Consider the following 26134-nt stretch of genomic DNA (forward strand, 5'->3'; position numbering starts at 1 on the left):
GTCCTTTCATTCCTGTCTTATCCAAAACATATCTGGAGATTAGATCCAGCAGGCATGTGCCTATTTGAAAAGAGGCCCCATCTCAGCTCAGACTTTTCCTTTTCTGGGTCAGAGCTGTGAGTTCAGTCTTCTGGTTCAGATCTTCCACACTTCTATCATCACTGTTACTCTCCTCTGGGCTGCCTATAATGCAGTGCTTGGAGTTAAACAGGGTATTGCAAGGGAGAAGGATTACTGCTTCACATACCTCGCTTATACACCTCTATAATTTACCTTTTCTTGTGCAACATTGATGTAATTCAGCCAGTGGCTTGCTTTGACCTAAGGTTTGTTTCTGCAAGAGATGGGGCATAGCCAGGTACTTCCAACCCTGTGCCTTTGCCTCTGATTGTGTGTGTCCCAAGGAGGTTTTATACACTCATTCCTACAGCAACCAGCTCTGTCCCTACATTTAAATCATTTCATGAAAACCACATTCCTGTAGTGTATTTATGTGAAACCTGTTGAGACTTTCACTGAGCTTATGATATAGGGCATCATCTCCATCTCCTCCCAGCCACAGGTCTGCATTTGTAGGTTGAAATTATACTGGTTTGACTCATTCTCTATAAGTTTTTGTTGACTATTAATTGCTTTATTTTATGTGCCCATCAAAACTTTTTGATTATTTATTCCAGCTTTTTTTTTTTCCAGGATCAAGTGTTCGACTAATGGTTCAAAGACATCTGTGTCAATATTTTAGTTCAGATCAAGAGTGCATTTCTGAACTGAGTCTCCAGCTATCTAAGCTGTTGCTGTGTGACACTGCTTGCCAGAGCAGACAGAGTCCCTAGTCCCTTCCTTTCTCCCTGTTTTTAACCCTGGGAGCATTTGATGCTTCCTGATCTCAGTAACTCTGCCTGGTTCAGAGGGTTCATCAGCTGCCTGCTCCAGTATCCAAGGATGAAACTCAGCTCTGAGCACACATTACTCACCTGAATACATCCTAACTCCTTTTTCTGTGTTTGTACTGATGTCTTGCTCCTGGAGAGACTGTGTGGGTCACAGCACTCAGGGAGATAAGAACATTTGCTATTCTAATAATAGAGAAATGGAGAACAGAACAATAAATATGACGCTTTCCTCATCTTTGGAACATGTACCCTGGTTTAGGGCATTATGAAAGTGGCCTGCAGGCACAGATTTTCCAGCGTGGAGGACGGATTTTCAGCTCCTCCATCAGCAGCAGCTAGTGCAGCACTCATTCCCACATCCCATGGTGTGGACAAGGTCCTGGCACTTGTTCCCTTCCCCTCACTAATGTCCCCATCCTGTCATTCCCGACTGTCCCTGAACAAGAAGAGCCAAACTGGGTCATTTCAAGGAAATGCTGGTCTAGAAGTAAAATTACTGGGAATAAATCTATTTCAAAAATATGTTCCATGCCATGTGACTCCGTTGGGAGTAGTAAAATCTGTGCGTTTCCTTTCTGCCCAACACTCAGTTGCTGTAAACTGTCAGAATATTGTTTTTCTGAAGAAAGAAGTCCATTCATTCGTGTCCATGTGTAAGAGCAATTGGACAAACCCAGAGGTGTTCAGTAGGTGTGTGCTGAGCTGTTAATGCTCAGAGGTTGTAACATAACTACCAGGGAGCACATCACTGAATTTAGCTGATTAATTAGGGAAATTTTCTGCAGTGTGGAGCTGCTGTTAACATGTATCAGGCAAGGCTGGATGATAAACCTCTCAGTTGTGATGGCTGGGGTCTGCTTTCACACCAACACCCTCTGAACTGCCTGGCATGGGATTAGCCCTGCCCTTCCAATTTGCCAATCTCAAGGTGTGCTCAGCCCTTTCTGACATCCACACTTTGTACTGTGAAAAGACAGGAAAAGCATGTCACAGCAGTTCTGTGAAGCTCACACTGGAGCCTTGTGGAGTGTGGGTCAAAGCCACATGCATTAAAAAAACAATGGCAAAACTGCTGCTTGCCCAGTTGGGTCTGGGATTTAATTTAAGGTGTAATTCAGGCTCCAAAGCAGCAGTGCAGGTGGGCCCAGCTGTAGGGTTGTGTCTTTTCCTAGGACATACCCAATTTAATGAACAGTATGGAAACAGGTAAGAAAGGCTCAATGGAAGCATGTAGTGGGGAGGTCTGGGATACACTTTCAGGGATATGAACTGGGATATGCTCTTTCTAGGCCTCTCTGCAGCAACAGAAAGTTCAGAATTCTAAATTTCCTTTCCTGAACCATGGATAGCTCCAATGAAATCCCTGCAGTTATGCTGAAGTCAAACCAGTGTAAAGCAAACAGGGAATGGGCCTGGTAAAATCTATCAGATTACCCATTCCTCTTATTTGGAGCTTCATGCAGATCTTGGGCTAGTACAGCTTATCCATACATGAGAATTGGGTGGCTAAATGTTACCATGTTGATAAAAAAGGTCGAGGAAATGTCCAAGGGTCTAAAATTTCTTAAAAGTAGGCAGGGAGGAATATGATTGCTCAGAGTTTAAGCTTGAGCTGGTGTATTTCTTGGACTTTCTGCAGAAATGAAATGGAGCAAATTACTTTGCTGCAGCAGATTGAAATGCACAGTGTTTAATTCAGTGCCTGCTGGAGGGACACTGTTCCTTCTGACAATCTCATGGACACAGAAGAATTCAGAATTGAAATGTGAATATTTAAGAGTAATTTCAAACTGCTGAATAATAATAATAATAATAATAATAATAATAATAATAATAATAATAATAATAATAATAAACCAAGACTATTTTATTATTTGACAAATAGTGTAGACATTACCTGTCTGGATATAGAATAATTATGAATTTTTGCAGTAGCAACACTGATTTATTTTTACTATAAAGGGATCCAAACACCTTGGTAAATCAAGTCACTGTTGCAGACAGTTACTTGTACACATAATTTTTGATACTATAACATAGATTAATCCTGCATAAATCTAGGTATGCAAATGAGCAATGAGCTAGAAGCCTGAATACCTCAGGTTCTTTAAACAGTCAAAGTTTACAGTTCAAATATCCTTCAGAAAGTACCTGGAGAGAACATTTGAAAGCAACTTAACTTTGGATTGCCCTCAGAAAGGAAACATAAACAGCTTTCCCTAGTGGAAAATGAATTTTAACAGTGCTAGCTATCCACAAATACTCAGCTTTTTCAGATGCCAGGTTTGTTTGTCCTAATTACATGGACATTGTTAAGATTTTAGTCAGATCTGCAAGCAGAAATTTTTTTGCCCCGAATTCAGACTCAAAAATATCTTTGTTACCTTGATTGCTTTTTAAAAAAAATTCTTTAACAGTGCAATTTAATCTTGATCCTCCCTAAAACCTTCAAAAATTCCATCCTACTTGAGGGTCTTAGTACAGGAATGATGTTTTCTTTCTATAGTTCATAACTCTTCACTGTTTTTATTCCAACTTGTATGTATCTTCTTCCAGTGTCGGGGAATTTTATGGTTCAGCATTTTGTGGGTGTTTTTTCTTCTTCCTCTCTCTCTTTTTTTTTTTTTTTTTTTAAAGTTAATCTCTATCCCATGCATGAACAAATGAATTTTTTTTGTAGCCTATTGTTCTTATATCTTTTCTCTATCAACCAGACTATGGGATTCTAAATCAACCCCAAAAAATTCTGGTGAGGAATTTTTTTAACAGCCAGTAAAGCAAACCACCAAAAGTCCTAGTTTTCCTTCTTATAATAAAACTGTGAAGAACTATTGAGGGAAATGGAGCTCTTTAAGTAGAAAGTGAGAGGGGAACTGATATTTATTGTCACACAAGTAAAATATTTCTGCAAGAAAAAAATCTTTGTCATGTCAATGGCTTGTTTAGGACAAGTTACAAGCATGAGTTACATCATGGTGTATTCGGGCCAGCTGTTGGAAATGCTAAGGGTGAAGACATCGAGGGATGTGGAAATATTAAAAAAAAATCCAATGTAACAAAATCTTCAATCTTGAGAAAAAGAACTTTTATAGAACCTATTTATAAAATCTCTGTATAAGCCTTGTTGCCATCCTGTTGTGAGGATGCTGGAGCACCTTCTGCTGTGAAGTCATCTTGTCCTGTGGGCTTCAGTGCAGGCCTTTAGGGCTTGCCCTAAACATCACATGACTCAATTTTACTGCTGAGAACAATGTTCTGGGAACAGTGTCAAGGGAATTGTGTTTTTCATTACAGTACAGGCTATTCTTTTACCTCTTGTTCTGCTTTCTCATCTGCTGTGTTCATGTACATGTGTTTCCATTCATCCTGTGTCCGTGACACTCTTAATATATTTCTTGTCACAAATCTCTGCCACTTTAGCAGCCAGCTCACTCATTTTATCTGTGCACTGGGTCATTAATCTGGCTGAGTGCATAAACATCCTCAATCTCCTGCAGCAGTTTGCCCACAATATATGTCAAAACTATTTATGAAATGCGTGTTTATTTTACATATTAACAAATTCTTTCACTCGAAGCACAGGAATGTGTATATAGTGCCTCCTTTTTGCCTGACACTGAACATCCCTGGCTGCTGCTAATGGTTTTGGTCTGCCAAGTGCAAAGCTTTGTGTGTTGCCTCTCAGTAGGAGAGAAATCCACAACTTGAAATTGTGGCCTAATCACAACAGAGCTTTATTTCTGCCTAGTCTAGAGCAATTTATACCTCTGTCTGTCTAAAGCAGTAGGTTTAATTATAGATTCACACAGCTCGTAGTCTGCTATGCCTCCTGAAACTGCTGCTGTAGCACAGCCTGGTGTAGCCCTGAGAAATTCACAATTAGCAACCCAAAGGAGTGTTCACATGTCATTTTGGCAACTGGTGGGACCAATACGATCTAGTGCCATTATTATAGCAGCATGAACGCCATGTGGCACAGCAACAAGTAATAATCAACTGACAGAATCATCATCAGAGGTGCAATGAATTACTCATCTTTCTGTAACAGTGATGTCAAAATGTGTCCATGGAAAACTCAGTAAAATCATTATTTGTACTGTATACAGGTTTCCAGGCAGTTATTTAAGATTGTTGCACAAGGAATAGATTCTGCTCTTGCCATTATGCTATTACTGCTTGCAGTTTCTATCTAATTAGTGTATTTTTTGTTTCTTTTATGGCTATGTTGAGTCGGAATTCCTATCTTACAGGTCTAGAGCAGCAGTGGTTTCCCTTTAAGTGAGATGAATCCCTTGTGCACACATATTACTCCTCTCCCTTTCAAAGTAAACACCCTCCCTGTGTCTAGGCCTCAAGCTGGATGGGAAACAAATAAGAGAGGAGTTGTTGTTTGGCCCAGTTCCTGTGTCCAGTCTCATGTCTGGCCGTGACCCACAGAGCAGACCCGGCACGGAATCACGTGTGCAGGCCGAGCAGAAGGTTGCAGGGTTGAATAAATAATCCTCTTCATAATTTCTCTATGAGCATGTGAATTGCAGAAGGCTGTACAAAAGATCAGGCAGAGATCAGGGGATCCTGATCCCACCTTTGTAATTCAGGCAGTTGGGAAATCCACTTCCCATTCCCCATGGCTTGTGCAATGGGCGGTAGAGCCAGAGAGTTCCCGGAGCTCTCGTGCCCCCATGGGCCTGGCTGTCTTCTCAGATATCTTGTGTCACATTTCCTTAGGCTCACTTGCCTCAACACAGCTGCTGAGAGCATTGCAGAGCTCAGGTCTGCACGTACAGTCTTCCTGTGTCACTACCATGGAAAGTTTTGGAAGACTCTTTTCTCACAGTCCAACTCAGCAGTGAGCAAATACTCATTTTGGACTACCCAGACACCACATTTCACTTGTAATTGCTGCTGGGAAAGCAAGTAATTGAATATATGTTTGAAGAGGTCACAGGACATCTGTGATAAATTCTTATTTTTCATTAAATTAACCCTACCCAAAAGTAGTACTGTGCTGATTGTGGAGTAAGTAATTGGATTAATATTTTAATGAAGACACTGAACATTCAAAATATCTGTACTATAAAAGGATTTTATAGTTGATTTTGGTTTTAAGCAGTTTCAGTCATGCAATTTTGATTGATTTCACTCTGATTTGTTGTGATCAGCTTCAATCATGTAGTTTTGGTTGAATTGCCTCCTGAGGGGAAACAGGGGCTGAGGTGACCCTTTGGGCCAAGAGGTGACTAAGATGACATCGAGTAACTCATGTACCCTGGACTTTTTCCTTGCTACATCTTGCAGTAGAGTGGGACACAGAAAGCTCTACTTTTCAGACACAGACATTATCTAGTCATTTTATCATCTTCCATGTTATGATACCCTTATCCTTGCCTCTGCGAGTTTTTTCACTTTTTCAAAATGAAGACAGGAAATTTTGGTAATGAGGGACTCAAATCTCAATTTGTGCTACTATGTGAGCTCAAATCATGCTCTAAACCACAATCAGCCATCACACCTCTGTCTTGTCTCTAAGGAAAGGACTCCTGGAAAACTTGAATAACTGTTGACAGTACAGCACTTGCAAAGACCTGTACTGAGAATGGTGCCAGTTAGATCTCTGACCTGGTAGAGTTTTTGAAAGGTATGACATCTCCTTTAGCCCTCACCAACTCTGCAAACTAACTAAAGTAGATAGTTTCCATCTTTGACATGGAAATATTTTTCTTAGGCTGGCTTAGTCATACTGAGGCAGAAAGTGCAGGTAGCTTCAAGGGGGTGCTGTTGTGGAGCCAGAGCTCCTTGTGGCACTGACCACAGCCCCACTGAACACAAGCACACAACAATTCCAGCAATTAGTTTTGTGTCCTGGTTAAATTTCAGGCTGATTTGCCTCCTGTGTGTGTTCACATTTCCCCATATCAAGTAATCCACAAGCTCTAAGCAATAACTTTCTGTCTTTATTGATATGTTTCTTAGAGCTCAGGGAGAATGACACCTGTTAGTCTGAAAACAAGAGTTTTCAGTAGGGAGAAGGAACTTCCCCCTTTGTCACTCTTCTCACAGCTCCATATGTAGATGGAAGAACCTGGATACTGGAACACCTGGTTCAGGTACCAGGCTTGAATGCTTCAAACTGAGAGTGCAAAGGAGGTTGTTTCAAAATTGTGGCACTTTTACTGGTGATACCTGGTATCAAAACACAGAATGGTCTGATAAGAGAACTGCTCTACCCTTGTAAATTTTCTTGGTGAAAGCTGAATTGCATATTTACAGGAGAGAAAGATTTCTAAACAGGAATCTTGGTGTTTACTGTTCAAATTGTGTCCAGAAACTGTGGTTAATTATCCATTAGAAAATAACATTTCAGCTTATTTATCAGGATCCCACTTTATTGGGTTCCCCAGACATAATAAAATGTTTCATACATTGAATAACTGCATCGCTCCATATATTCCCCATCTTCTATTACTTTAATTAATATCTCTCATTTTAGCACTGGAAGTTTCTTCAGGAATCTGCATCTCCTCCCAGCTTCAGTAGGAACAGTGTTAGCACTGCTTCTTAAGAAGACAAGTTAAAATTTTCAAAATATGGAACCTCAGATTTTGCATTTTTAAAATGCTGAAAGGTCATAGGAAAGATAAAGATAAATTTTTCACACCTTACCCTTTCACAAGGTTATCATAATTGTCATCTCTACAAATATAAGGTACTATGGACCCTAAAAACATCAGAAAAATAAGATTTTCCAGTTTCTTCCTCTGTGTTTCACTTCTAAAAGGAAGGAGGAAATAAAAGAGGGAGAAAAAAAGTAGAAATAAGAAAAATACTGTATTTTTGTAAGTAAAAAGTAAATACATAACAGAAATACTTGGAATTTCTTTTTTTAATGAGTAAGACAGAATAGCAAAAGCTTTTCAAAATAAAATTCCAACCAATTCTGTTAGTTGTGGTTTTCCTATCAACTAGCATTGAACCACTTTAATTAAACCCCAGCTACCTGGGCTGAGTGGTGATTTAGCCAAATACCCAGTTCAGATGAAGCTGCCTACAAAGGGTCTGCCCAATGAAGATAAGAAGGATGTGCAGCTGTATTTTCCCTGAAAGACACAAATATTCCAAGAGACATCTTCCAAAGCCTCTCTTCTTTCTTTTCTCCTCACTTTTTCTCACTGTTTCTTTCTCAGTTCTGTGGAACAACATGAATCACAAGTAGCATTAGCTACTTTTTTCCAACAACATAGTATTGCCATAGCAACAGATAAAGTGAGTTTGTTGTGGTTTTTTTAGTTAAATAGAAGAATGCACATGCACATCAGCTGCTCAGGGCACTCTACAATGTATGAAATGAGTATTGGACATGTTAACTCATATTTCCATCTAGAATTTTCTGAAGGGGGAAATGGGAGTTTGACTTTCTGAAGACATCATTTAATCTGTTCAGGCATAGCATGTCATATGTGTATGATTCTTACCACTAGTGCCTGTTCCTTATGGTTCAAATTTAAACCCACTTATGTTCAGCTGCTCTCAGACATCCCTCAGCCCCATCTTGCAGTCAGTTGCTGCAAGTTGGCTCACAGAATCTGTCTCGTTGTAGATAAACCCCTTTAATTTGAAGCAACTGCTGGATGAACAACTGATGATGCATCTGCAGACCAGATTTGGGTCTGGATTGTACGGATGGGGTTAATTTTTAATTGCAGCTAGAGTGAAAATGCTTAGCACATTATGCACAGCAGTGCACAGAGACCAGCAGGGTCTTCCTGAGCTAACTGGGAGGAGGGAAGACTCAGTTCATCAGAATAGCTGAGTGCAGTCCATTTACTGACCAATTCACAAAGTGAAGATTTGGCTAGGGTGGTTTTGGTCATATTATTTTGATGGTGTCCAGATTGCCTCAGCGTGCCAGCATTCCATATGCAAAAATGCAAATAACCTATTGGGCCACTTGAAATGAGCTGATGCTGCTCTTGACTGCTACAGGGACAAGATGTAAAACAGAGAGTGAACAATGATTAAAGTCTGTTTAAGTCCCTTTTACATTTCTCAGACCTTTTGCTTTATTACAGTAAGTTTGATGTAATGTCCCTGAGGTCACATTAATAAATCTTGTGCTGTCTGCCAAGAGTCTGCCTGGAAGTGTTGTGTACTTCAGGGAGGTGTTTTGCTACTACTGTTCCACAGGAGCTGCTGTTTTCACCACATAGACTGTTTAATTTTCTGTAATTTCTGTACCAGATGGTATTGTGGTTGTCTTGGGCCTGGACCAATTGTGAGAATTTTTCCCATTTTTCCTTTACTTATATGAACCCTTTAACCACGCTGTCAGACTGGTGTCACAGGCTTGTGATGAAGTATTACAGAAGTACCTTAGATATACCCTACCCAGGAGCTTCAGGAAGTGTTTTGGGCAAATCTGTGGCTGCAACATTCCTTGTGACAAAAAGGTTCTGTAGTATGCTGATTATGGGATAATTTAGGAAGTTCCTGATTTGTTTTCAAATGTGTTTTCTGCAAAGACACTGCCACTGCTGAGCCATTGACACGTCCCTCTGTAAAGGAGTAATTTTAACTTAATCTCAATCTTTTGATTAACTTTTATTCCCTATTTTAATCCATGTAAAGTGAGATTTAATAAAGTTCTGTGTACTATAAAATGGACTTTAGATTTACATTACCATTTCCTGATTTCCAGCAAGGGTAGCAGATGACATCAGGTGGAAGAGAACGAGAAAAGATCTGAGATCCAGGACATCAGTATTTTGTGCTAAATACAGGGCTAGCAAATAAGACAAAGGACAGGGCAGAGTGTATTAAATCCTCAACTATTGCACTTAATCTGCAGCAGTTGAATTACCCGGATGACAAATCATTAACTGAAATACAAGTGTGATCACAATGATTTTAAATCTATTTGGGGTTTGTCCTTTTTATGGAAATGAATTTGAACAGAAGTTCTTTTCTGTTCCCAGAAGTCTGAACAGAGATTTGTTAAGAAGCTTCCAGCTTACAGATATGCAGTTTCAGAGCCTGGAGGATGAGGATTTAGATAAAAGGCAGATGTGGGACCCTTTATGGTTGAAGGTTTCTCTGAAAGCAAGGCACTGCACTACATATCTTGCCTGCAAAATAAGATATGAATCTTCTTAAGGATTAAATACGTCCTCTTATGGTAGTGGATTTTTAAAGAATGTATTCTGTATGGAACAAATAACAGAACCCCCCCCCAACTATATTTTGTATGCAACAGATGTCAGATTTCAGGGTTAGTATAGGCAAATGAATTTCATCTTTTCCTATCAAAGAGATTTCTAATAGTTTTGATGATTTGTTTTTCCTTATGCTATCTACTTATCCCAGGATAGGATGTGGCAAGTCTCAAGTAAGAAAACTTCAGAGATGGAAAGGTATGTGGAAGACATTCTGTGTGGGTTCTACCAGGTGTAGTAAAGATGGCAGAGATGGACTCTACAAGACACTTGTTGTGGTTATTCCCCTTTTAAATTATACATGCAAAAAATATATCAGGCTGAAAATTTATTTCCATACGTCAAAGAAAAAAAGAAAAAAAAAAGAAGATACAGGCAAAATTCTCAAAACTTTAATCATATAGACATTGTCATTTTGCAGGGGGTGAGACAGTCATATCCAGGGTGGAATTAGTTCCCACTATCTTCTGTATCTGGTTTAGGCTGAAAAGAATAATAATCTGAAAATGTATTTTTCTCTCTAAATGCTATATAGGGAGTTTAGTAGCAGGCAGACACATAAGCAATCAAGCATCTGCCATTTAATCCTGGGTGAGGTGGGTTCTGTGTTTAGTATCTGACACCCCTTTCAGGCATTCACTCTGAAATTAAACACCTAAAATTTTTATTTCTGACTACTGTGTCTCAAAGCCAGCATTGGTAAATGGGACTGAACAATGTAGGTGCCTTGTTGAGTTTAATGGGAAATAATGAACCCGATCCCACATTGGTTGTGTTTTGGTTGCAGAGAGTTTAAAATCTGGCTGGTGGGTTTGCTGGGTTAGAAATAATGAAGCTTTTCTGGGCAATGCAAAAGAATGGTCTGAATTGTCCAGTGTCAGCCTAGAGGACTCAAATCCAGTACAGCACAGAGGAGGGAGTCCCCATCCCTGCAGGTGTCCAAGGAACAACTGGATGTGGCTGGCACTCAGAGTTCTGGGCTTGGTGACAAGGTAGGGATTGGTCACAGGTTGGACTTGATGACCCTGGAGGTCTTTTCCAACCTTAATGGTTCTGTGATTATTTAAAACCAAAAAGAATCCCCTTTTCCCCAGTCCCTCACACACAGACATACACGTAAAATCCACACTATCATTGTCATTTATAGTGCAAGTGGGTCTATGGGTTTGGTAGAAACAGAGTTGTAGTACAAAAGATTTGCTTTATGATATTTATGATGCAACTCCTCTGTACTCAGAGGATGTGGAGATCTTGCATTATCCTTAGCACCCTTGAAAAGCCCTTCAATATGAAAGGAATAGCTTTTAGACTTTGTGGGGTTTTTGAAGGAAAAAAGAGAAAAAGAGTGTACTGCAAACCACATGTGTTTGGTTGCCCATGGTTTGGTGGTTTTTTTTGTTTGGTGTGGGGGTTTTTATGTTTTTTTGTTTTGTTTTTTACTAAAACAGCCTTTGTCAAACAGAACCAGTAAACTTGGAGAACTGAAAAATTGTATTATGTGCAGGATCTAACTTTTGCCAAGATCAAGAGCTACCAAGACAAATGGTAGCATTGTATTTGATACCTTTGACTCCACCATGGCACCGTTGTCCCTCAAAGATCAGAAGGTTTGTAAATCCCTGTTCAAGGCCTGTGGCTTTCTACACCTTTTATAGAGATGAACTCTGAGGTCTGGGATTTTCTCATCCTTCTCCATATAGAGTTCTTTGCTACTTAGATTGCTCTGTTGAAATTTTGCTGTATATATTTTCCACAACACTTTTCCCCATAGAAACCAGGCATGCTAACTTTTAAAAAAAGCTGTGGAAAATATTTCAAATAATGCTAACATTCTACTGCTCCCCCCCTCCAAGCTTAATAACAATAAATATTTTAAACAGACAGAGAAGTTATCCAAAGACCAGGGTGCATTTTCTATGACATTAAAAATATTTAAATAAAAAATTAGGTCTTTGCTACTTCATTACAATTTTCTTGGTAGATCTATTAATTTTTCTTTAGATAAAATGAACAATGTGTAATTAAAAGAAATATAGCAAACTTTTTTTTATTTTTTAAAGTAGGGTTGTAGGTATAAGTAAAATTAATCTTGAAAGCTGTGTCAGTCTGATCTTTTTATATGGTGGCACGAGTTCTGACACAGCACTGTGGGGATTCTGTCACTGTGACAAATTTAGAAGCAAAATAAAGACTTGATAGTCCATAACTTATATAATCAAATCTGAATATTTTTTTATATTGCTCTGTTAGCATAAAGCCCAGGTGTAAATTATGTAAATTGGTTTAAAATCAGTCAAGGAATTTATCCAGCTCAGCACAATAAGGTTTTCTCCAAAACAGCTAGTTTAGTATCAGCCTGCACAAGTGGATGAAATGATGGTGATTTCTTCACCTAAGAAATGAAATAGAAGAGGAGCCTGCAGGCTTCTCCCTGAGTTTAGGTAATAAGTGGAAACTCCTTATGGTTGAGTGCTTTGATTTTTAGAGTTGGACTGCCATAAATGCTGTAGAGGGACAGCTATGGATTGGCCCACAGTGTGGGAAACAGCAGAGAGAGCTGCTGGCAGCTGAAAGCAGAACAGCTTGTTGTGTGAACAGTGTCCAGAGTGCAGCCATCCTTCCTTTCGTGGTCAGTGGGTTAAATAAACCAGGACAATTCAGGCAGAGAGTGCTCATCAAGACCTGTGGCAAGTAAATCCACACCACAGCACCTGTAGGGTGGTTTTCCTCACATTGATGAGTTCTGGTTTATGCTATTCCTCCACCGTTTTGGTTCTTGTGGGTTCAGCTGGTCAAGCTGATGGAAGCTCACCAGGGTGTGCAAATCAGTGCCAGCCGGGCTGTGGATGCCACAGAACGAAGGAGCCAAACCTCAGCGGTTTTGTTAAAATCTGCTTAGAATATTTTGCATTCTGCCTCTCCCTCCCCAAAGCCATCAGGTGAAGCAGCTTCTGCCTTTAAGCTGCTCATCCTCCATGGTCAGGCACTGCCCTGGCTCCGGGGCCGCGGGGCCAGCAGCCCGCGGAGGGACCTCCGCCACCGGTGAGTGCCCTGGAGCGGCGGCGCCCGAGGGACTGACGCGTCCTTCCCCGCATTCCTGCCTGCATCTTTCCCCCATTCCTGCCTGCATCCTTCCCCGCATTCCTGCCTGCATCTTTCCCCCATTCCTGCCTGCATCCTTCCCCGCATTCCTGCCTGCATCTTTCCCCCATTCCTGCCTGCATCCTTCCCCGCATCCCTCCCCGCATCCTTCCCGCATCCCTCCCCGCATCCCTGCCCGCAATGTCCCCCGCAGCCGCTGCCAGGGCGGCAGTCCCGGTGCTGGCGGGGCCGGGCCCGCTTTGGTCCCGCGGTGCCGGTGCCGGGTTCGGTCTCGCACCGCCGGCACCTCTGCAGCTGAATCCCCCCCGGCTTGGGGAGATGTCGGGACCAGAGCTCGTCTCCTGGAGGCTGGCTGGAGAACTGGTGACGTGCTGGACGTGGAGGTACCTGAGGATCGGCCTGTGGTTGTCTCCATTCATTTAAAGGTCCAAACATCCCCGGAAACATTTTGAATTCCTGTAATTACCATTTCCCCCCTCTCCTTCCCCCCTCCCTCCCCCTCACAAATCGAAAAGCCCTGATACAAAATGTCAGATCAGGGCTGACTGTTCCGACATTTCAGAGCTTTTCATTTTTCTTAATCCTTTTAAAATGCGTTCAAAACAATTTAGCTTGTCATGTAGAGAAATGAAAGTGCCCCATTTAGGAACAACAAAATGAAACATGCTGGCTGATTCCATGTTCATTTTGCCTTATTTTTTTCCTTCCTGTTTAAACAATTTTGTAGAAAAGACAGAATTGAATTACAATGTTTTATAATGCTCATGTTTTGATGAAGAAAATTGTGACCATAAATGTTACTCACTTCTGTCAGAAATTAAATGAATTTTCAAAAATACTATGTGACAGTTTCGGATGATTGAATGGGTTAAAACTTTTTTTTTTTTTTTTTTTTAAATCTTCTTTAACAAACATAGATATATAGCAGAACTCAGAGACTTCCAATCCATAATCTTCTTTCTAAAGCATTTCATATATGAAAAGGGAAGAAATAAAAGGAAAAAAGAAAGTAAACACAAGTCAAAGATTTCACATGCCTTGGAGGACAGTTGAGGTCTGTGGCAGAATAAAGCTGTGTTGGTATTTCAAATCAATGGGAGCTAACAAAAGGTAGAAATTATCTCTAGCTCTGAGGTTTCTGATTTCTTATCCCTACAACAGTCAGGTTTGAAACATCAGAGAAAAAGGAGCAATCTGGGTTTGCCAAGGTTTTGATAAATCCTGCAGAGTTTGGTCTCAGCCATCCAAATCCATTCTCAGCTCAGCATTGTCTGTAACCTCATTCATGGAAACGTCTTTGACCTCAATCCCTTGGAAACCATTTGCTCCCTAATGATGTAGATGCAATCCCTGGATTCTGCAAGATCTAAGCAGAATTCTGTGCCAAGGGCCTCCAGCTCTAGTACTGAATGACTGAACTGGAACTGGTCTGATCCTTGTGTGTCCCTTCCAGCTCTATTCTGTGATTCCAACATCTGCACTCAAAACCACCCTGCACTGCCACATGTCCTGTGCTGCACCACAAGTCCCAGATCTTTGCAATTTATGGCCTTGAGTTGTAAGGCTCATGTGAAACTCACAGTGGAAAAATCCGAATCTTGGTTCATCTTTCTTTGATGGAGCTGCAAGAAAATGAGGAAACAAACCAGCCAACCACATGTGGGCTCTCTTGGGACTTCTTTACCTCTAAGTAAACACATACAATGGATTTTGCAACTAAAAAATGTTATCCCTTAGAAATAAATGCTATTGTATTGAAAACTATATTCCTGGTATGAGCACAAATCAGTTGGAATTTTATTTCAAGTATTAAAAAAGCCATTTCATGAGAAGCAGACCTGTGTGATCAAAAAGTGAGATTTGGTTTGTATTTTAAGCAGAAGGGCTGGAGAGACTTAGGTAAGCCAGTAAAGTAAAACATCTGAGTAGACTTTTCTGCTTAATATGGTGAAAGACATGCAAAATGAGGTTGTCAAATTCAAATTATCCAGGATTAATTACAAAGGAATCAAAAGCTGAATCTCTGCAAGCCTGTCAAAACTTAGACTACCTTGTCTAAATGAATTACTTCAGAAGAGCCATCTGCTAATAGTCCATGTGCTGCAATGCAGCTTCTTGGCATCTTACTGCTCCAGAGAGGGAAAAATGAAAATAAAAGCAAGCAGAAGAAATCCCAGGGGACTGTAGCTTCAAGAGGCAAAAAATTGGTGCTTTTTGCTTGCCTGTCTCTTCCCAGTTTCCTGCCCCCTTCAGCGTATGAGAAAGGCAAGAAGAGTTTGTGCACTTTGGAAACTCGATAGGAGGCAGCAGCTGATCTTCCCATCACCAGCCTAAAAATAATCCACTCCAGGGCTTGGAGCGGCTTCACTAAGTGGAGGAAAATCCTGCCATCGGGATGATATTGATCACATAGCACAACCGAGTGACACTTTGGGTTGGTATTTTGGGGTTGTGTTTGCAAAGGTAAGCGGCAGAGTTTGATCTAACATTCAGCAACCAAACGGGGCATGCGATGACCCTCCCCCCATTATCTCCCACTAACCACCTCCTCCCCCTCCTTCCCTTTATATCTGTGGGACAGGGCTGCTCCTCGTTCTTTCCTGGGATTACAACTCCAATCTCTTTTTCCTTTTCCATTCGCAGGCGTTCTCAGCCTTTACCGTCCCCTCCTGCTGATGTTTTCTTTGCTGCCGTTCACAGGGTTATGTTTCTTTTTTTAAACTGTCCTGTCTTGGCAATGTGAAGTCGAAGGTTTTACAGCAGGCAGCGTAGCACGCTGGTGTTGGGGATCGCATTGTGTGGAGAAGCTTTCCAAAAAAGAAAGAAAGAAAAAAAAGCGATGCATTTAGATGTGTGAGACCACTGCAGATGTTTGTGTGCAATGCTTTGCAGTGCCAATAGCCTGTTTAGCACCACTGCCGTTGTGATTTTCCCCGTGTTTGGAGCCTGATCCAGAAGGCTCCCGAAGTCAATGAGATTCTTTGCATTGACTTCAGCACCGTTTGGATCAGGCTGTGGCACACGGCAGTTTGCGAATGCTGACAAGCACAGAGGTAATTCATCATCCTGAGGCCCAGGGGAGCTGGGACAGCGCTTAGCAAGGGGTCTGTGGAGCAGAGGTGGTCACAGCTTAAATAAGGAATAAAAAGAAAATTGTCTTTTGTATCGGGTCTTTTTTGATGAAATGGGTTTTAAAGGGACAGTGCTTTCTGCCGTTACCTCAGCAGAACTCTTTGCAAGACTATAGATCACATAGGTTGGGTTAGAGTGGTTTTAGGAAAGTAAGAACAAACTAGAAGGGTTAAATGCAGAAAGGAAAAAGAGTCAGAGCACTAACCTAAAATCTGTGGAAAACCTCAGAGTTAGGCCTTCCATTCAAAGCTATAAATTATCATTTGTCCTTAGTTAAAATTTAAATTGGGAAATTCCTGAAGGAAAGACAAATTTTACTTTTGTGATTTACTCAGAAGAACTAAGTACTTCTGTAAAACTCAGAGTATTTTCTTCACCCTGCACCTATATGCATACACATATGTATATACATACATGTCTATATGTATATATGGGCATATAATGCACATTATATGTGAGACCAAAATGAAATTTGATGTGAACTGAGACACAAGTATGCTCTGTAAACAGATATATTTTAATTAGGAAGTGAAACTATCAATTTATATCTTTTTTTTTTTAAAGTATGGACAACAGTACTACTGCAATAAATGTTTTCAAAATATTCTTATTCCCCCAAACAAGCTCCACCTGAGGAGTGTACTTATACTCTTTTTTTTGTAGTCATAAGTACCTTGCAGAGCATGACGATCAGAGTGATAATTCAGGTAAGATGAAACTCTTGAATATGAAGATGTTTAAGTCCACTTTAAAAGACCCTTAAGGTAGTTAAAATGTCTTTAATTAGGAATCTTATAGTTTTGTACTTGGTGAGGATGTTCTCATAATTTTGATGGAAATTTAGATTATCTACCATTTTTCCATTGTCTTCTTCAGAATTGCTTATGGAAAATATATCTCATGAACTGGCTTAGTGCCCTGAGAATCCCTATTTATTCTTGTTAAAATAAGATTTGTAAGTGTTTAGGTTCAATGCTCTGTCATTTCCATGTTTATGACTTTGACCTATTTTCTTTCTTCCCAAAACTTCTCTTCACAGTGAAATATTTGTTTCATGAATCACTATTGTGCTGTTTTCTGTTTATTCTCTTATGACTGCGCCTGTCCACCTTAGCCTAAAACCAGGAAGTCTCAACTTGCCAGTAATGGGGATCTTAGCATAAAAATTTAAATGCTTAAAGGACATGAGAGTTTTTTTAGCTATTTATTGAAGGGTGAACTGCTGTTCAGATAGTTCACATCCTCATTAAAGTAAACCAACAGGGAATCAGATTCCCAAATGATGTAAAGGACAGCTGAAACTTGCCTTCCACTGGTACCAACATGGGCCCATCCTCTTGACTGTCCTTTCCATTCCCCTCCTCTGTGAAGTTTGCCTGGTGGCTTTAGCTCGTACTGACGATTCATCACAGGCCATTCTCAAAAGGGGAAGGCAAAACCACCTCTAAGAATCTCTGATGAGTTGTAGAGTTCATAAAGACAGAAGTTAAAGTGAGTAATTTGAGAGTAACTTAGAAAGATGAAGGCCTTCCAGCCTATAAGTGTTAAAACAAAAAATCACCTGGCTCTTGGCACTCCTGCTGGGTTGCTGAATGTAGCTGCTATCCACAGATGGCACATGCTTGTTATCAGATAGTCTTTGTCCCATTACTTCATTTCCATGTCTGAAATGATAGATTAAACCTAGCATGCTTGGCAACATCATTATAAAGTATAACATTCTTGCTATAATTAGCAGTGAAGCAAATTGTGATGTACCCACATTGGTGCAATTACCCAGCATAACTTGCTGGCCTGCTGTATTCAACAGCAAGTGAAACTTTCTCTGGAAAAGCCATTCTTTGTAATCACTATGAATAACATTGTCTTTTTAAATGAGTTTATGAGCACCTCAACAGTTATTCTAAATGGCTGCTACCACCTGCTGAGAAGTAGTGGTTCATAACTGCAGATGACCAACAAATTTCAAAATAGCTTGCTACCTCTTCATCTCTTTTCTCCAGAATATTCACTTTTAGGTTACACAGTTTCTTTTTTCGATGTGGCAGTTAGACTGCTCCCATTTAGTTCAGACATTGCTGTTTGCCAGTCAAAGCCATCTTCCTGTAGAGAAGCTTTCAGCTCCGAAGATTCCAACCTGAGCATGATCTTAGAGAAAAAGTTAATCCATATGAGAAGAGGCCTTTCCTTTCCAGTGCCTCTCCCCTCCTTTGGGACCCACAGATAAAGTTTTGCTAAGAGGCTGGTGGACATTTCTCCACTGTTATGTCCTTGAGACAGTCGTGCATGAGCCAGCTTGGGAACTGAAGTAGGGCAACTGCATCAGTTCAGCTCTGATGTGGAGCTTGATGTGAGCAGGGCTCCTTACCTTGGGAGCAGCACCACAGTGATTAACCACTGTTAATTGTGAGACTGAACTCTGTGTGTGGCTCTCTGCTGGACTGTGAGCCCACAGCAAGGCAGGCAGCCTGCTGAGGGTGACAAACGCCCCTGGCTTTGCTGTTTAATTCACCTGTGTACCCTTCCAGGCAGGGCTGTTTCCAGTGTTCCCAAGGAAGGGTCCTGGCAGGTGTAAGAGAGCAGCTGCTGCTGTGGAATGCAATAACCTCTCTGAGTTAGAGCACTGAAGGCTTTAATCTCTTCCCCCCCGATACAACAGAAATCTCTTCAAATTTCTCCTCCTGTGACCCTGCAGCCTAGTTTTACCTCTTTGACCTCTCCTCGCATACTTACTGCAGCCTAAAAAATCTGTCTCCTCATCTCTGGGAAGGAGAAAATCACCTTTGGCCCACATGGTGGGAAAACTTGAGTCATCTCTGTATTCTGATTTGCTTAGGTCTAATTCAAAGACCTCCAGTATTACAGGTTTTGCTGTTCTGTGTGATCAGCATTCTCTTGGTTTTTTGTGAGAAAAAAGGAATAAGTATTCAGTGTATTTAGCTTTGTACTTGCATAAAGTTCAGCATGGAGACAAACAAACAGCACTTCCTCACATGGGCAAGATACCTCTTTTTCCCTCTCTACAGATGTAGTTCTGAGTCCAGCATTTGCTTACTAGAGGAGTAAAAGCCAAGGGAAGAATAGTTTAATAGTTTAATTTTTATTCAGGGAACCACATTTGATCAGTGGTCAGTCTTCCACTTCCATCTTCCTTTCCTGCTGCAGTTTTCAATGAGTTACAACAGTAAGCACAACTGCAATCTTCAAATCTTCATGTTTTGTTTTTGTTTGTTTGGTTTTTTTAAATTTGTTGTTCTTAATTTTCACATTTTCATTTCATTTCATGAAATCTTATGGCTGTACAGAAAGAAGGCAATGGTACCTTTTGACTCTTTCACTGGGTAATTGCAATCAGGATCTTCAAACTGTCTTAATTTTCATGCTCACTTTTTTGAGTGAAAGCTTTCAAAACGAGGTCTCATTAAAAATCAGTATAGCTGAGGCCTTTTAAAACTCCTTAAAATCCTTAGAATTATTAAAGAGCTCTTTAACTCTAACTTACAATACTGAAATGCTGTTTAAAAGTATAACTTTGACTCTTGAATTAGTCTGAAGCTTACACTGTTTTCAGGCCTAAAAATGTGTCCTTCTGTAGCTACACTGAACTTTCCAAGCATGGGATCTCGATGTGGGCACAAGAAATTTTGCCATTATATTATCATATTTTTATTTGAGAAAGATTGAAGGCTGCACTGTTTTCTTGGATGAGAGATTGCATCTGAAAACTTGTCATGGTCCAACTCCTGTTATTTTTAGTAGAGCTGCAAAAGCATTGTTGAAAAATGCCCTGTACTGTCTAGAGAAATCAAGGATTTGTTCTTCTGCCTTAGGGGCTTTTCTTTCTGTCCTTCTTTGGAGAAGAACACAGCTTGTTAATCTTTGAGGCTAATGAAAATGAGCTTCTGGAGGCATGCCCTGATGCTGCAGAAAGTAATGGCTAATTTCAGCTTCCAGCCAAAGGGCATTGACTGTAAATGCAAAGCATCCTCCCTTTGATATCAGCAAAACTTCATGCAGTATATTTCCCTTATCTAGGAAACTTGAGCCAAGAGGCAGGAACTACATCACATGCTTTATTCCAGGGGGTGACGGTCTGTGCATCTCTCCACCTCCAGAGTCTCCTCTGTATCTAAGTTTTCCAGAAAACAAAGCAAGGTCCAGTGGTTTGAGTCACAGAACAATGGGGGATGTGTGGGATCTGCCTTCTGAACCAGAAATGGATGGGAAGGGAAGGATGGAGTGGTTCCTGTCGCCCCACAAGGCAACTGGAGATGACATCATTTCTCAGAGCTCTAAGGTGGTGCAGGTTGTTTTCATACACAATTCTTGAAGATCCAGAGAGCTGCCAGCAGCAGGAGGTGTTATAAAATGTGGGATATGCCAACAGATGCAGAACATGAGTCCTCCACTTCCAGCCACAGCTCATTCCCAGCACAATTAGATGGAAAAATGGGTGGAAGAAAGAAGGGAAAGGAGGAAGGTAGAATCACTGGACTATTAAAGCTTCCACAGTTCTTATCTCCTCTATTCCCTATCACTGCCAAACTGTACTGGATGTGTGTCCTGAGCTGAGTGCTGCTAAATAGGGAAGATGTACATTTGATGATTTGGCATTTTATGAGGCCAGAGCTGCACTGGGGCAGCACAGCATCACAACACTGATCAGAATAATTGATAGATTTTAGGCCTGTGGGAGTTTAATGAACATGGTCCCTGGATAAAATGATTCATGATGAAGTTTTCTCATCAAAAATCTTAGGGATTTATTATCAATTACCCTATCTCATTTCATTTGCCATGTAATCTTTTTTTTTTGGGGGGGGGGGAAATTTTTACAAACTGACAAACTTGGGCTTGATTTTCTCTCTCTTTTTAAGAGAAGGCAATTAAATTCTTCTTCTCTTTTTTTTCTTTCTTTTTTTTTTTTTTTTTTTTTTTAATGAACAATACTCTTGTGAATAGACTGCCCTTACCTTCTCTTGAAAAATATCATGAGTGTGAAGGGCACTATCTCTAGATATCAGTATTAACTAATAGGACAAGGTTTTTTTCTCAGACCTGGCAATGTGCAAAGGGCAAAAGGACAATTTGTTTTAGGAGGCGATTGTTTTTTTGCTTACTGGACATACTCCATCATAAAACTAGGCACAGCACAGATTCTTGTGAAGATTGAGAAGTGATTCTTCAAGGATGGATCTTGCATGAGAGCTTTTAGCAACCATTGTTTGAGGTGTATTAGGAAACCTCTGCAAACTGATGGTGGTCTCTAGATAGGAGAAAACACTCTTCCTGCAGTTAATAGTCCTTCACTTGAACATTTGCTGTCTCTATTCTATTTCCCTTCCAGAAAAACTGGAAAAAACCCAACAGTTCCCTTAGTTTCCCTTGGATGTGGTTTTCATCCTTTCTCCCAGATTGATTTTTGACTGGAAGCCAAAAGCTACACAGGGAGTCAATGATTCAGGGCTCATCTGAACCCAGGATTCTCCTGCCTTTCAGTAGCACTCCAACCACTAGACCACAACAGCATCTTACGCTGCCTCAGAACAGAGTCATCCTTGTGGGAAAGGGAGGAAAATTCCCAGCAGAACTCCCTTGGACTTCTGACCTTCGATAAAAATGAGGAAACAGCACTTCTGATTTTCAAGAGATTACCATTATCATTATGTTTCCCTTAATGTCAAGCTTTCTTAAATTAAACCCAAGCAACCTCTGTGTAGTTTTTTTTTTTAAAGTTCCTTATTTGTTTTGCTAATAACTGCTTGATATATTCAGACAGATCCCACATTAACAGAATGTTTATTTTTTGTTACTAGCCTCATGCATTTATGAATGTCTTTTGGTATAAAAATAAAGTTATAGAATGATAGTGGTCATATCACTCTATTCATTATAGAGAATGGGCCAAATTCTCCATCAAATTGTGTTACAGCACATGGACTGTTAGCAGATGGTGCTTACTGAAGTTTGAGTCAGTTGACCCTCAGCTTTTGCCTCACAGTGAGTACACGAATGCGAGTTATGCTTAACTTCTGGTAAATCTCAGCCATAAACTGCTGATATATTTGGGAAAGGGAGCGCATTTATCGCAATCTTTTCAAAGAAATTCCTCTTCACTGATGTGTTTCGATAATGGTTGTGCTTTTCAGATCCAAAAAGAACTTGGTTAAAAGCTAATGGGGGTTTAGCAGATGTTCAAAATGCTTCTTTGAATTCTGTATTTTTGTGAAGACCTGTATGTTTGTTCTGTCTCTAAGGGACTACTTGTGTAGTTTATGCTTACCTTTTTATGATTACCTTGTTTAAACATCTTACAGAACTAATTTGAACTATTTGAGGAAAGAAGAAAACCTTTTTTCTCCCCATTCAACTTACTGTTTTTTGTTTTTAAACTGCATTCATGCATTTTCTGCATCCCTATCTTCTGATTCTGCAAAACCTATTAATGCCAATGTTCTTGCAGACAGATGCTTTGCTGAATTAAATATATTCATTTTAGCATGTAAAATTTGAGAAAAGAAAAAGGTGAAGATAAATGAGTTTTCACAAGTTATTCTACAGCACTATGTTGCTCTGTGTAAGTTTCAGACAAAGAAATGAGCAAGGAAAGACTCTGTTTGCAGTCCTGTTTCACCTTCTTGTAAAGAAGACTGAAAAAATAAATGATGCACAGGTTGATTTAAGCCAGAACCTGGCCATAACTCTGGGTTGCTCTGTGGCTCACGCGCTGCAAGCACGAACACAGCAGCTTATCTTGGTGTTCAAAGAGCATCTCACAAGAAATCATGGAAGTCAGAGACTGCTGGGATGAGTCTAAGCACGTGTTTAAGGGTTTTCAGGATCAAACAGAAATGCTGACTTACTACCTAGGCAATCTTCAGTACCACCTACTTTGGTTAAGAGTTTTTCATTTATCTGTAATGTCTCATGTGTGCCGTTGTTCTATGTGGCAATGAAGAAATACAAAATATCAGTGAGTGCAAACTGCCAGATCACAAATACCAAAGGTTCCGAGCTTGCACTGGGGGTGCAAAGCAACAAATTGTTGGAGATATTGCACAGAGAGTGTTGGCTCACTAAAGAAACAGCAAAACACAGGTCAACTTATGTCCATTTGGGTTTTGTTATGAGAATTGCAAATACTTATTTTTCAAATCTTCTACTTTCTTTCTTTATATTCTCACTGAGCTTTTGAAGCATATGGTTTGTGGCTATAATGAGCACTAGCATTTATAGCATAATGTATTTAAAAATAGCACTTAAATAATGAATGCAGCTACATATAAGCAATATTATCAAAATATAAATAATACTAATGCCGTATAAACACAGCTTTAAATGTGCTTGTATTTGACATAGCCCAAAATAATTTTCAAAATACAACTGTGTTATTCTTTATGGGTTCTTCAATGTGCTCCTTCTCTGTCTCTTTATTATATTTATTTTGTCTTTAGCCAAAGGGAAGGCGAGCACTCTTGGTAGTCAACATTTCTCCCATTTCTGTAGTAGCCAGGCCCTCTGGAAGAGATGAGACTTGCATTTTGTGGCAATGACAACGCCTCAGCCTACAACATCAGTGCTGGTGTCCTCAGGAATGTCTGCTTTGTGGATGCCCTCAACTTGGTCCCTCATGTCTTCCTGCTGTTTATCACCTTCCCAATTTTGTTCATTGGTGAGTTATTCCATGGAGCTCTGCCATCCCAAAACACTTGAGCGTGTGTTTATACTCATGTTTGCATGGGCTTGATAAAATCATTGGATACTTTGTATTTATGGACTCTGAAAAAGAAGATCCAGAATGGCATTACCCAGAGGACATGAGGCCAACCCTCTGAAATGTGGGAATTTTAGATATAAATCTGAACTAATAAGCATGAAGAGATGGATGAGAACCAGACAGATCAGATCCAAATGCTATGAAACTTCCCTCTGAAGATACTTTTCTTCATATTTGAGACTGGCAACTTGCAGTCTTTGTTATTATTACATATTAGAAGACTTAGGGTAGTGGCTCTGAATTTCCTTGAAGCTAAATGCATTACAGCCAATATCCAAAATGTTCACCTTGGATCTAAGGCTAGGACAAGTGTAGGAAATAGTTAAAGTAGAATAATTGCTTCTTTTGCCAACATTTGTAAAGAAAAGTAGAGCAATAGAGATAATTTTTTCCCCAGCAGGAATAAAAAATAAAAAATGATAAATCCCTCTGAGGACAGTGAAGGGGCTCTAACTCACATAGTCTTATAAAAAACCCTATCTAAACTAGTACTCTAATGATTTCTTTTTTTTCTACAGTTGTCTTTTTATGCCAGTTAACTTACAGTGGTGAAATTAATACAATTTAATATTTTTCCAGAGAGGTCAAACAGTGGCATTTTAACTGATCATAGGAGATTAAGAGACTTGAATAACCATCAAAAGTATTAGTGAAAATAAATATTCCCCTGACAACTGCATGAGAAATGTCATGTCAGTTCTTCCATGTTACCTTCCTGGTGTTGCATGTGTAGATGAAAATGCATTTCTTCCACAAGGAAGATTTGAATTTAGGACTGTATTTGAACATTAGATTTAAGGGCTTTCATCATGCAAAAAAGACTCCAAAGCAGTTGAATAAAATGCTACAGGAACCTGGGGGCTAAGAAACTCTGCACCTAACTGTGACATGATCCAGTGGCTAAAAACTAATTAAATAATTAAGCAAGAGAATTAGAAACAAATTCTAACAAATTATAAACACTAGAAAGAAACCCCAGGGTTATGGAAACTCTTTCCAACTGTGATGGATTATTACCCCAGTGCTGGCTCTTCCTTTGAGGTGAGATGCAAGTCATCCTTGAAGGACAGGGCTTTGTGCAGAGGTGTTGATGGCAGTACAATGCAAGGTCTGAAAGTAGAGATAATATTTTAGAACATTCTAACATCAAGTGCTGCTTTGATTTTTTAGAGGTATTAGCCAAATAATTTTGAAATCGTATGGCAGCTGCTGAAAATTCCCTCTATTTTGTAACAATGTCAGGAAAAATATAATATTTTCAATTGTATGCTATTTGTGTAAGTTTGTAATTCTTTGTTTTCTATTTTGTATGCTAATTATCAGGACTAATAGTTGTTGAACAGAGCATTAAAAGCCAACTGGAGTCCATAGTATAGACTGACTCCAAACCAGAAATTTGGTGATGAGCTGTGTTTGTGCAGATGTGTGGGCAAAGAAAAAATGAAAAGCAGCTCAGGAGAGACAAAGGCAGGAGCAAGGTCAAAGAAAGACATGGTAGATTAGGAAAGTCTTGGAGAACTACAGAAAATGCTTGAGATAGCTATGGAGAGGAGAGAATAATTTGTTCCTGCAGTATTTTGTGTCTTAAACAAGGATTTAAATGGTGAAATGCTGACAGTTTCCAAGAATGAATAAATTTAGGTTTTGGTTCATGTGTTCCTGAGTCACCCAATGAGCCTCTAAGCACGACAGAGATGCTGCATCCTTGTGTAGCAAAAGCACATCCTGGCTTTTAAACTGAGTTAGTTTTGTTTCCTTTTGTCTGGTTTCTTTACTTCCCCAAAATGCACTGTTGTTGGGATTCTCTGGGCTTTGGGAAGGGAATTCCAGGAGTTGCCTTACAGTCAGAGGGACTTTTGGGCTTAGTGGCTCAGGACAGCCCTGCAGCTGTGTGGGCAGAGATGGAGGCTGAGGCTGGCCCTGTGAGAATCCAGCCTGTGCTAAGGCCTCAGCTTCCCCAGCCCTGTCACCTCCCTCAGATCCTCCGTGTCCCAGCTCTTGCTGGGTTGCTGGCCTCAGAG

The 26134-nt window shown here is 40.1% G+C and overlaps 1 protein-coding gene across 14 annotated transcripts in view; it reads left to right on the forward strand.

Moving 5' to 3' along the window:
- The first annotated feature begins 15470 nt into the window (after positions 1-15470).
- Positions 15471-26134, forward strand: part of ABCC9 (ATP binding cassette subfamily C member 9) — a 69795-nt gene continuing 59131 nt past the window's right edge. For 3 of the 14 annotated variants that reach the window (XM_063395438.1, XM_063395450.1, XM_063395451.1), the window contains exons 1-4: positions 15471-15667; positions 17000-17043; positions 22269-22336; positions 23843-24008. In XM_063395438.1, coding sequence (XP_063251508.1) covers positions 23864-24008 — 145 coding nt within the window. In that variant the 5' untranslated portion in view covers positions 15471-15667; positions 17000-17043; positions 22269-22336; positions 23843-23863. Of the gene's footprint in view, positions 15668-16999; positions 17044-22232; positions 22337-23790; positions 24009-26134 lie in introns of all 14 variants that reach the window. The other 11 variants (XM_063395437.1, XM_063395449.1, XM_063395445.1 and 8 more) reach the window with 10 other exon arrangements.

The sequence above is a fragment of the Prinia subflava genome, chromosome 4 (genome assembly GCF_021018805.1).
Source record: "Prinia subflava isolate CZ2003 ecotype Zambia chromosome 4, Cam_Psub_1.2, whole genome shotgun sequence".
NCBI lineage: Eukaryota > Metazoa > Chordata > Aves > Passeriformes > Cisticolidae > Prinia > Prinia subflava.